Consider the following 13,107-nt stretch of genomic DNA (forward strand, 5'->3'; position numbering starts at 1 on the left):
ATGATGACCACAATGATACATTTACATTTTAGAGTCTGATTGTGTGTCAAATCAATGCAACAATACTTTTCACTGTTTCATCCATCATTCAGAATTTTACAATCAAAGCAATAGTATGTGTTTGTGTGCACATGTGTGCTACGAATCTGTCGGGAGACTTATAAATAGATAAAAGATTGTGGGTTAAAAATAGTATTCATGTGGAGATCAATACGTAACCATCTTTATCACCATGGGAACAGGATCTATGTCTCACATTTCCAATGTTGGCCAAACATGTCAAACGGCTGAACTGTTAACACTGTCTATAAATCAATCGGAACATAATACTGAATGGTAGAAATGTCATGCTCTTTTGTCTATACTGGCAAAGTTCGCAAGAATTGGCAAGCAAATTCAAATCACGACTTTAAAATGTATGTGGGTTTTATCCAGTTTTTATTGATTGAAAAAAGCGACATGGAGCAGTAAAAATATGTATATTAATGGCTGCTCCAGTAAATAGCCGAGAAGTAAAGTATTAGCACAAACATGTGGCAGAATACTTTTACAGCCTCCCAATAATCCATAAAAGTATCTTAAGATGTGGATAAGAGAGTAATGTTCATCTATAATCACATATTTACATATTTGAGTGCAAAGCTGAAGCCCAGATGGTAAGATAAATATGCAACACCTTAATATAGATTTATAACGGCACATTATGGACCATAACTGCTTATTTTTATTGTTGTATTCTGTTCCTCCTCACTGCTACATTATACCACACTGGATCTGACAAGGCTGCTCTGGCGGCCTCTGCTGCAAGTAAGGACACACAGACGCCATTTTTATTACCACCTACTGCATAAGGCAGACGTACATTTACCTTAATGAATGTCCTGCCATCTGCTGGCTATGATGTGTGCATGCTGTAACTTCTCCCTAATGACAACAATTGAGGCTTCACTAAAATAACGTTTTGGTCAGCTTCCTGCCAAAACCTAAAGAAAGAAACCGGAACTAACATGTTATCAGTCACTATCTCAAACTGTAAATGTACAATGAATGGACTGTAAATGTTTAACATAGGTGCTGATGATTGAATGTCTGTCTTTGTTGCCAACCATTGGAGGTCATGCAAGCATAAAGCCTCTCTACACCCACACAGGTGTTTTCAGTTATTGACTCATTATAGGATCAGGTTGCATGTGGCCAAAGCTTTGTTTGGAATTACAACTCTTCATCTACCAATAAGAATGATATGGGTGCAATTTGTCCCGCCCTGACAGGTGAAAGAAAGCTAACAGGACACTCAGGGAGATGTCAATCAATTAGTCTTCACACATCCACACAGTTCTGAGAAGAGCGCTAATCAGCCAGATTAACTGAAAACACCTGTCTGGGTGTTCAGAGGCTGTAAACTCTTAAAACCATCAGCAGCAAAACCTAATTTTTCTGTTACTGCACTTTAACGTTTCCACAGAAGAGAGGCTGCATGACGTAATGGTAAATATGACGGGAAAAGGAACATTTCCAGTGCACAGGCTTTGTAGAACTACATAATGCAGGAATTCATATTAGTAATTCCTGAGCTATTATTTAGTAAACAAAACTCTAATCTCTGATGATCCTGAGGAGCTCAGTTGACATTGTGGACTCTATTTATTTTGTGCCAGAGAATGTACTCTTATTCCAAATATCTTGTGCTTTTACGGCCAACTCTCTTCTCACGCTCTAGATAAGTTTCAGATTTCACATCATGGCCACATTTAGGGTTAAAGTTCACTGCCCTCTGGCTTCGAGAGAAATAGTTTCATGTTCACAAATATTGGCTGCTGGACAGACATGTCTTTGACCTGTCCTGTTCCAATCTCAGTCAAACACTAGCCAGTGTACATCACAAAGGTTTGTCTCTGGGTTGATGATTTAGAAAGATGACAAAGAAATAGTTTAATTATGGTGTGGGACAGATCTCTGCTGGAGTACAAGCAGAAAGCTGTCAGCTGCTGCTTTTCTAACGGCAAAATGAAACGTATAAATCTCTGCTAATAGAGCCAAGGGGCTGTGATGGTCTTGACATCCCACATTAACAAAACATTGGATAGAGTGTACTACATATTGATACAATAATTGTGCAATTTGCGAAGCCATAGCGGTGGAGTTGAAAGTGTACAGTTCGTCCTCAGGGTGACGCTAGAGGAAAGGACACGAGGTTAAAGTCTCTGCGGAAAGTTTTATTTCAGTGTGCTTATCAGTTTATGACATATTTTAAGTATATTTTTGGCCTGAAAGAGAGCTCATGAGAGTGTCCAAACTTGAAAGTTATTAACCTCAAGGGAGCATGAATATATTCAGTAAATGTCATAAAGATCTGCACATTGCATTTTGATGTTTCTAATGTGCACGTAGAATTTCATAAACATTTGGCAAGTAGATGATGAGATATTTTTCTCTGGAACAAATCATTTGGCAGAACAGACCAACTGACCGACATCATCATCATACTCAGACCCCGCTGAGTGGGCCAATAGGTCTAAATGACCAAATATGTACAGTGTTCAGAATCAAATAAATGAGTACACCATTATGAAATGAAATACCACATAAATCAGTTGTGTAAAACTATATCTAAAGCAGTATATTATGAAACAACTAAACATTTCATTTTTAACGGCTTTAAAACAATGTTTTTATTGAATTATGCCATTATTTCACTGGCACTTTCATTTCTTTTGTTTTCGTAATGCTATTTTCTATTTCATAATCTGTTTGTCATCATAACAGTATTGTTGTCGCCAGGTACCACTGACTCAGCTTTCAGCCAATCACATGCTCTCTGCAGGTTTGTGATATTGTGCTATATAAATAAAAAGGGATGTAATTAACATACGCTATATTGAATTGGCCATTCAAATATTGAAAGATGTTTTAAAAAAATATTTAGAATAATGACAATAATGTAAATAATTTGCACAACAAATAGGGGTTTAGCTTGTTTGTGTAATTGGCATGACATTTTCTGTGAATTTATACTTTGCCACAAGGAAGAGACCCATTGACCCTTGACCTAGTGGCACTATCAGACCACACTTCTATAACTACAGTCATGTACAGTGTAATGTGCACTGTGAAAGGCCTTACTGATGGTCTTCTTTTTAAATAGGTTCATGCCAAACACTTCGTGACTAGATATTTTTCTTTCCCTCTCTCAAACAAGCCTTTTCCCATGAACTTGTGATCACGTCTGAAACTTCCCAGTGGTCCTCTCTCACATCACAGTTGATCCAAATGATTAACTTCAATTTCATGATTTTCTTCGGTTTCTTCTTCTTCCTGTCTACTTCGGTCTGGCATGGATTGACCTCATTGCTGTTGGCTCCCCACTAACATTCTTCTTCAGATCTGAGTTTCAAAGCTGGAATTTTCCAGATGAGATTTGTCTGTCTGAAGGAGTCAAAGCACCTCTTGTGCTCCTTAACATTAAAGGTGCAAGATACCAGATAGGGCTTCCATTGTTTTCCTCAGTACTGCACTTTATCTTTACAATAGTAAATAGTTTTTTGCTTCTATATTGTTTAGAATGTAAAATAAAGCTCCAAACTGCAGAGAGCCTGCCAATTTATTTTATTACCACAGTTCACACTAAGTATATCACTCATTAGTTGTTGTTTGCTCAGTTGGACCGACCTGTGGCCAAAACCAGGATTTCCTTATGGGTGAGGCAAAAACAATGCACAGCAAATTAATTAACATCTGCTGTCGTAATATAACAAACACTACAAAGGACAAGTGTTTGCTTGTTTCACCTATGAGTTGTTGGGTGGTGGGAGTGAGAAGGTGTTCAATTTCAGTCTCCTTCCCTCCCTCCTTGCAATCAGCATAACACCTCCTGCTGCAGAGAGGTTCTCGTCAGACCAGTTTTCAGGCTGCGTTTGTGTGCGAATGAACGTGTTTGGGGAAGTCCTCGTAGCCTGAAGCTGATACTGAAGAAACTGGATTTGGTTCTAAGAAAAATCTGTTGTTTCTTGTAACAGAAATGTTGGGTTGATGTGAATACATCGAACAAGGACAAGAGGACGTTGAATGTGTTTGAGCTTATCACTGCAAGGAAAAGACAGCTCACCACAGGTGAGTGTTACCTTTATGTTACTAAGTGCCGATGAGTCTACAAGGGGTGTGTTACACTTCTGTGTCCATTTGATACTTTACGAAGAAGTTTTCTCAGGTACAAGTCAGTACAAACTCCTCTTTAAAATGTGAAATATTTAAACATGGCTGCAGCCAGATTATATCTGTTGTCTTATCTGATTTGATATGTTAGTTTTCTTGCTGGGACAGCGCTGAAAAAGACTAAAAGACTTTAAAACAATGTCCCAAATATCACCATAGAGTGCCGGCACCGAATGGAATGTCACCTGCTGTCACCTTTACACATATTACTATTACCAAACACAGAATATAAGACCAAATACTGTAAACGAATGTTGTCGATGTAATGTTTTACAGACCTTTTGTTACACTTACAATCCACTGAAGAAGAGCAAATAACCAAACAAAAATAACCTGCCTGACCACTTTTGCCAGACTCACAACCTTGTTTACCCGTACACCCAGAGCCACTGAATGATTCATTTTCTCAGTCAAAAACATATGGTGACTATGACGCCTTGAAGGTATCTCACTACTCCTTCCTAATGTCACGTTAAACAATAACGGGTAAGGTAATAAAATCCAATGGTGAATTGAACAAACAGCCTGGGTGTGGCTCTAACAATGTGCATGTGGTGCATAAGTAGGCCTTTTGTGCGTGGGAGGGCGATACGGGCAGGTGAAGCATTTGGAAACTTCTTCATTGTGGTGCAGGAAGGAACACGTTTCAGGCTGCTGTCTGAGCGGCATAGTGGATATTTGCTGTTTCTTCGTCTTCTTGTTTTCCAGATTACATCTAGTATTTTTTTCATATTTACATCCAAGGTATTATCACCTAATTTTAGATTTTGTGCTGTTTCAGTTCCAGACATTTAATTTCTCTCTGCCTGTCAGATCTGGTTAATTAATTATTTTACTACTAATTGGTTTAACTTCTAAAATATATTTATATCGTTTTGGGTCTTCTTGTGAAGACCACGCTTCCTGTCATTTTCTTGCTGCTTCCAGTAAATTAAGTTCAGTATGCTTTAATGTATTACTCTTGGCAAACAAAATGATTATCTTGGCACGTAGTCAGTGTGACGAGACAAAAAGATCAAGAGTTAAAATATCGTAATTCTCCAGAGAATACAGCTGTGTTGTGTGTCATAAATAGCCGTAAGATGTTTTTTTGAGGAAAAATCCAGCCTTAAACGCGTTACTTGTTCTTGTTCTTTACAATACTGCACACAGTTTAGGTCAAAACAGATCAACAAACTGCCAATCACACACACACACTGTGGCAGCCTTTTGTTGCCTGATGTTGATGTGGGAAGGACGTGTACTTATTTTTACTTAATGGATAAAAGAAAGTCGAAATGAAATTTGTGAATTCCTTTTGTCCATCAGACAATTGCAGCACACCAAGCTTACAACAAATGTTAGCTTTAGTGAGATACCTTTTAGAAATGTCGCTTTCCATCTGTGGTCTATTGATTTACCATTTTTATTGAAGATATTTTATTTTTCTAAAATGCTATAAATAACATCTTATATCTGTACTGACAAGAACTGTTTGCTCATCTACTAGTCTCTCTTGAGAGACTCTGAGTCACACAGGAGGCAGCTGTTGATCTGAGAATAATGAAGTAGTAAAGAATTTTTAATGGGTGCACTTAAGCTGGCTTTGCCTAAAGAAATGAGTCAAAAGTTAGAGGGAGATCCTCCCTACAGCTAAGCTCTATATAAAGTCTGACAACGTCTGGTGTCTGTCATCATTCTGCAGCTGTGAAGCTTCATCGTCGGGACCATGTTCTCCTCTGCTGTCCCGTACAAAAACCAGCACTACTCTGAGCTGAAGAGCAACTGTATCAACGACAAGAAGCTATTTGAGGATCCAGAGTTCCCAGCCACAAATACATCGCTGTACTATAAGAAACCACCTCCTGGTTATGTGGAGTGGAAACGTCCAGGGGTGAGTGGCCCAGGTGGTAGTGGTACATCAGGCAATGAAATTATTGCTACAAATGAATATGCTCATATTTTACTGTACCAGAATACTGAATACGTGTGTAACATCCATCTTCACTTTTCGGTTGTAGGAGATAAGCAGTGATCCCCATCTGTTTGTGAAGGGCATCAGCTCCCATGACCTGAACCAGGGAGTTGTGGGAAACTGTTGGTTCGTTGCAGCCTGCTCCTGCCTGGCTTTGAAGCCAAACCTCTGGAAGAAGGTGAGTTCATTTGATTGTAAACATGTGAGCCAAAGGGCTGGCGTCTTTAATGTTGGTGACCAAATTTTAACAAGGCTTGTGTACTGTAGCTCCGAGGAGTAAACTGCAGGTACAGCAGCACTGAGGTAAATAGTTCGGTTAAAATATATGTAACCAGCTGGCAGCTCAGGTCAGCAGTAATTCACCTGCGGCATGATGTCGGTAAAACCAAAACGACTTATACGACACATGTCTTTGCTGGTAGATTATATAATCTAAATCACAATAGTACAGACCTATTATATATATTTTTTAACATAATCTTTATACTTTTACTCTTAAGTCTCCAGAGATGTAGGGTTGGACCGCAGCAGGATTTATTGACTAAATAAAATTCAAAAGTCCAAATGAAACAGAAGGCAGGCAGGAAATGGGGAACTAAAACCTGGAACACCAAGCAGGGTGTAAACGATGAAGGACTGGGACAAAAGATATGTAAAAAGGTGAACTAGGCTAGTAGATAATGACTGATTGTGGAAGTGAGAACAGGTGAGCAGGAGGAGAGGCGACTGCTGGACTAATGGGGGACAGGTGAAACTAATCAGGGCGGGGCAGACGATCAAAACTGGCAGGAAAACACCCAAAGGCAGCTGAAGTGGAAAAAACATAACATCTTGGAGCAGGATGGAGAATGATATTTACACCAACAAAAATAAATAGTTAATGGCAATTATGGAAGAGGAACCAATAGAAGCTCAAATGTCAGCAATGTCACATATTTTGATCCTATCTATTAATAAATTATTTTAAAAGTTTACGAAGAGGGGCGACTTGATTGGTTACTCAGAAATGCCCTGAGCAGGGTGTCCCTGGTTTGAACCTTGGCTGGCTGGACTGATCACTGCATGTTTTTTCTCACGTTTCCTGTTTTGCTTTTATTAAAGTCAAGGACCAAGTGGCACTTACAGTAACTGAGCTGCAAAACACACTGGAAATGACCCATTATTCACACTTGTTGCATTGTGTTTGTGTGTGTGTGATTTTCCAGGTAATTCCTGACCACACGACGCAGGAGTGGGATCAAAAACACCCGGAGAACTATGCTGGAATCTTCCACTTTCAGTTTTGGGTGTTTGGAGAGTGGGTGGATGTGGTGGTGGACGACCAGCTGCCGACAGTCAACGGTGAACTCATCTACTGTCACTCAAAAGACAACAACGAATTCTGGAGTGCTCTGCTGGAGAAGGCCTACGCCAAGTCAGTACACTTAAACCTGCAGGGGCCAGTTGCGTGACCATAGACCTAGTCTTTGTCTTAAACATAACTCAGACCTGGTATAGACACTTCCATGGATATGTTGCATAAACTCATCGACTGTAGCATAAACTTCCCTCTGAGTGACCTGTATAAAACTCTCGCGCTATGCATTATGGGTCAAATTACACTTCACCGACGAGAACAAATGGCAGATGCAACAGCGCCGCCACACAAAGCACAGGAAAATAATAAAAGCTAAAATGCATGAATTCAACTGTCGTTAGAACTGTTTAGGATATTCATAAACGATTTAAGAATAGGGTACAAGAATCCAAAAAAGTTGGATAAACAATAGAAATAGTGAGCTAAAAGTAACGTTAATGGTAGCAGTTGAAATAAAATAGGTTAGTCAGCTAACGTTAGTTAAAAGTAATGGGTTAACAGTCAAAATAGTTAAGTTAATAGTTAAAAGTTTGCTAGCTTAATGCAGGGGTCTTCAACGTTTTTCAGGCCAAGGACCCCCAAACTCATAGAGATGGAGCAGGGACCGCCGACTATATATATATATTGTATAAAATTGTGTTTTATATTAAACTGGGCCTAGTACCGTGTATACCTTGTTATTGTGCATTCAATACTAAGCTATTCAAATAATACACAGGTTCATATATTCATGTTTTTATTTTAAACATGTGCGCCACTGCCATTTATAAACACACCTTGTCAGCTGATACCAATGCCAATATCAACATTGTCTGTCAATTGCATGATAATCATGCATACAAGCTATTCAAATTAATGTTTTTATTTTAAACATAAATGTGGAAATGAAAATGAGTGATGGACTATTAGTGCCACTGCCATGCATAAACATACCTGTTATCGTGCATACAATACTGAACTATTAAAATAATGGACAGATTCATGTTTAGAAAAAAAAAATTGTTTTAAATTGTCTAATCAACCAAAACTTTCGCGGATCCCCTGCAGTACCTCCGTGGACCCCCTAGGGGTCGCGGACCCCCTGTTGAAGACCTCTGGCTTAATGGATAGCGTCAAACAGTTGAAATAGTTAACGGTAGGTCAGTTGGCGTTAGCCAACTAGCTAACGTAAACAAATTGTTGCAATAGCAACAACGCTCTCACTTCAGTCTTAGCCAGGGGGAGAGGTGGGTTACTGTCCTACCTCAAATTAAGTCGGTCTTAATATTTATGCGACAGAAAGGGCAGGTTTAATCAATTAGACTTTTCTAACCTGACAATCTAAGACCACTCTCAGGCCCAAATTAGTCTTAAACACATTTTATGCAACTGGCCCTGATTTTTATATATATATGTATGTATGTATGTATGTATGTATGTATGTATGTATGTATGTATGTATGTATGTATGTATGTATGTGTTTCTGTTACACATCAAACTTCTTACTTAACTTGGATTTACCTTGCACCTTTTGCATCCAGGCTTACTGGCTCCTATGAGGCCTTGGTGGGGGGAAACACCGGAGATGCTGTGGTGGATTTCAGTGGAGCTGTGGCGGAAGCCATCGACCTGGAGAAAGATGCTTACTATAAGGACCAGGAAAAACAAGACCAGCTGTTTGAGGATCTGCTAAAGGCCTACGACCGTGGAGGAATGATAAGCTGTTCAATTACGGTCTGTGCTCCTCCTGCATGTTTGCTTCTTTGTCTCTATACTTCAGAGATGCTGACCAGTTGTCTTTATAATTTCATCAGGCACAGCCTCATGAGATTGAAGCCCGAATGTCAAACGGCCTGGTGAAAGGCCATGCATACTCGGTAACTGCAGTGAAGAAAGTGCGTGTGGGTCACGGACTGCTGGCCTACTTCAGGAATGAAACCATTCCTCTGATCCGCATGAGGAACCCCTGGGGCAAGACTGAGTGGAAAGGAGCCTGGAGTGACAGGTGAGGAGTGCTGTAAGTCCATTTCTTCTAGACTGTTGTAGTTCTAACCAGAGGAAGAGCAGGAAGTGAGGGCTGTGCAAACCATACACTCCTGCTCACAAGGGTCATGTATAATGATTAAGATGGTATTTTGTTGAAAACAAGGACGGTGCGTATAGAGGGCCAGCAGAGAAGTTGATAATGGTCAACCTTCTCTTCTGTTGTGAGATGTCATATTTGAGATCTAATGTACCTTTGTAACTGGACTTGAGGACCAATTCTTTGTGAAAAAGCAAAAGCTGTATTTTATGACTCAAAAGGTGGATCTAAAACATATCTAGTAGTAATTCATAAGTGCATTAATCAGCTTCAATTGCTTTGCTTGCTGTTTGTCAGCTCTGAGGAATGGTCTAAGGTTGGTGATCTGGAGAGGGGCAATCTTGGCATCACAGTAGAGGACGATGGGGAGTTTTGGTGAGCGATTTTTAAGTTCCTTTAATCACAACGGTCAACCTGTTGGGTTTATCTCCTCTTTCAGAGTGTAAGAATACATTTTGTGTTCATTTTTGACAGGATGGAATTCACAGACTGGTGCAAGTTCTTTACAAATGCAGATGTTTGCCGTCTCATCAATACCTCTCTGATCACTGTCCATAAGAATTGGAATGAGGTTATGCACTTCGGGAGCTGGACCAAAAACGCTGAGCCGCTCTTAAACCGCTGCGGTGGCTGCGCGAACCACAAGCTGACATACCTGCAGAACCCGCAGGTACTGCAGGCTCTGAATGGATTCCTCACATCACCTGTGTTCATGCACATGCACACATTTATTATAACTAATATTCAACCGCTTCTTCTTTTGCAGTACTTGTTTGATGTTACAAAGGAGGCCGACGAGGTTCTGATTGCTTTGCAACAGAAAGACATGAAGAGCCACAGAAAATATGGTCAAGGAGAAAATCTAGTCATTGGCTTCAGTATCCTCAAGGTAATACTTCCACCATACTTTATTCATCTATTAATGAATGTTTGATAACTGAGCTATAACTGCTTATGTCATCATAAATCAGGGGTGTATATAACATTGAAAGAGTTTAAGGATTTGTGAGTGATGAGTTTATTACAGAGGAAATGGTGTTCGTGTGGGACGCAGACGTTAGTCAAAGGTCAGTTTATTTAAGGGGGAAAACAGTTTTGTCAGAGTTTGGCTTTGGTTTTGGTCAAAGAATTTGGCATCATTTGACTTTTCTACTCATTTGTTGAGCAAACGGTGAACAGTTATGTGATTGTAATGACAGGCAGACATGACTTTATATGTTTATCGTAACCAAAACAGACCATTTCAACAAGAGCCTAAATCACACATGATTAAACGCAACAAATGCACGTACTTCAGTTGATTGTTTCAATATGAACACCAGAGGGGAACCAAATGCAGTTGGCGACAATTCCTTCTAAACTCCCAGTAAAGTGCAAAGAGTTCAGTCGCCTGTACAGCTGCCATTTTTGAAATCTCATGCATTATGGGCATATTTGGTGGTTGGTCCAGATTTTTAAAAAGGCGATTCCTTCTGCATTACAATATACTGTACGTGAAACCAAAACCTCTACTCGAAATGTAGAATTCTACAATAGAGATAATTATGTCCAGAACTTTTATAGGGACAAATAAACGAATAATAAAGGGAATAATAAACGAAGTGTTGAACTGCAAAGTCAATGCTGTCCTCTCATGCAAATGTAAAATTTGCCAAACTAGATTTGATCCTACTTACTGGGATTAGATTATCACATTCAAATGAGGTAATGTAACCATATGCAGTGAAACTGACATCACATTTCCCGTAATACTTGTTAGAGACCTGGCTAAATTCTCACACACACACACACACTACACGCTCTTATCACTCTGACAGAAGTGCTGCCAAAGGGGCAGTTCTGGACAGCAGTAAATGCTGGTGTCACAAGCAGCATGTGACTAAGAAAGTGAGCTGTGTGCGTATGGCCTGCTGCACTGCTGTGAGCCTGAACCTGAATTTAACCCTGGTCATCTATGGTCATCATACCAGTGATGTATCCTCCTCCTTCATCTGACGGAGTCCAGACACAGTGTCCACATTCTCTGCTTTTTATGTTGTCACCCACAACACTTTGTGTTTCCCTGTTTGAGAAGATTATCAGTGGTTGAAGAAGGACTTTCAGTCTGGTATTTCTTTAATCAGACTGACAGTTATGAACCAGAATACACACTTTTTTAAAAATGTAATAGTGGACATCTGAGGGCAACTTGGTGAAAGCCTGGAGGAGGACTTTGACTATTTTGTCAAACTATGGCTGGCTGTTAACGACTCAAAAAAGAAGAATATGCAGAATAAGCCGTTTTATTTTTTGCCTAATTGACACACCATTTATCTTACCAGTGCAAGAATTATATTACTCTGTCTTAGACTCTAGACTTAGACTCCATAGACTACACACTTTTTTAAATTTATTTTTCTACCACCAGGAGGCAGAAGAATCTGTGTAGGCAGCAAACATTTTATTATCGCTCCTTCAAATACTGTTTAAACCATTTAACCACCAAAAATAAAATGTCTGATCCTCAGTTGTGTCTTAATTTCTTTCCATCTGAGCCAAAAAACGTTCTAAAACCTGAATAAGGTGCTTAAAGCCACAGTGAAGTGTGATTTCTGTTGAAATATCTTATCCAGGTTTCTCAAAACCAGGATAAGATATTAACATGTGCAAACGCCTTTCCTGAATACTGCAAAAACACAATCATAACCAGGATACTTGAGTGCACATGTAGATGAAATGCATGTAACACTCATTGTTAAAATCACATGCCAGACTTTATATCTGATGAGTACAGGAAGTGATCTGTTCAGTGATTTATTATTATTATTATTATTATTATTATTATTATTTTAAATGCTTTTCCTTTTCCAGGTGGAACTGAACAGGAAGTATCGGATGCACGACATCCTGACCCAGCAGTCTGTGGAGACGTCCGCCTACATCAACGCTCGGGCGGTGTTCTTGAGATGCACGCTCCAACAGGGCCGCTACGTCATCATCCCCACCACCTTCAAGCCTTACACGCTGGGGGACTACATGCTCCGAGTTTTCACCGATGTTGACTCAGGCTGCAGGTATGTCTGTGGTGGAGATATGGTGTCGAAACGGCGACGGTGTCTAGTTGTAAATCAGCCGCATGGCTTTGTTTTATGTTGTCAGACAGAAATGGAACATTTCACTAACAATTATCAGGTCTTAAGAGACACTGAGCCTGAACACAGCTGTTCTTTCACTGTTCAATTCAGAGACTAATGGAGGGATTTCATCCAAAGAAAGCACTCAAAAGTGACTGTTTTGGAGAATAGAGACTTTACAATTATGTTCACATTAATCCCTTGCAAATAGCATTCCAATCCCACTGCTTTTCTTGGCCAAGGATTTTGTTTTGCCAGATTTCGTTGCTGACGTTCTTGTTGGCAGACTTTAACACCAAATCATATTGGCTCTAGGGATGCACCGATTTCTGGCCGATACTAACTCAGATAGCTGGATTGGTTATCGGTGTCAATGGCACCGCTCCAGTCATATATATGACTGGATAT

The 13,107-nt window shown here is 39.7% G+C and overlaps 1 protein-coding gene across 2 annotated transcripts in view; it reads left to right on the top strand.

The window, feature by feature from the left end:
* The first annotated feature begins 58 nt into the window (after window positions 1-58).
* Window positions 59-13,107, top strand: part of LOC116395432 (calpain-5-like) — a 15,721-nt gene continuing 2,672 nt past the window's right edge. The window contains exons 1-11 of one of the 2 annotated variants that reach the window (XM_031869327.1): window positions 59-1,488; window positions 4,017-4,110; window positions 5,897-6,085; window positions 6,213-6,344; window positions 7,372-7,580; window positions 9,045-9,237; window positions 9,318-9,508; window positions 9,884-9,961; window positions 10,061-10,256; window positions 10,353-10,475; window positions 12,437-12,639. In XM_031869327.1, the coding sequence (XP_031725187.1) occupies window positions 5,921-6,085; window positions 6,213-6,344; window positions 7,372-7,580; window positions 9,045-9,237; window positions 9,318-9,508; window positions 9,884-9,961; window positions 10,061-10,256; window positions 10,353-10,475; window positions 12,437-12,639 (1,490 nt within the window). In that variant the 5' untranslated portion in view covers window positions 59-1,488; window positions 4,017-4,110; window positions 5,897-5,920. The other variant, XM_031869328.1, reaches the window with a different exon arrangement.

This window comes from Anarrhichthys ocellatus, unplaced genomic scaffold (genome assembly GCF_004355925.1).
Source record: "Anarrhichthys ocellatus isolate YVR2014 unplaced genomic scaffold, GSC_Weel_1.0 scaffold46, whole genome shotgun sequence".
Classification (NCBI taxonomy): Eukaryota; Metazoa; Chordata; class Actinopteri; order Perciformes; family Anarhichadidae; genus Anarrhichthys; species Anarrhichthys ocellatus.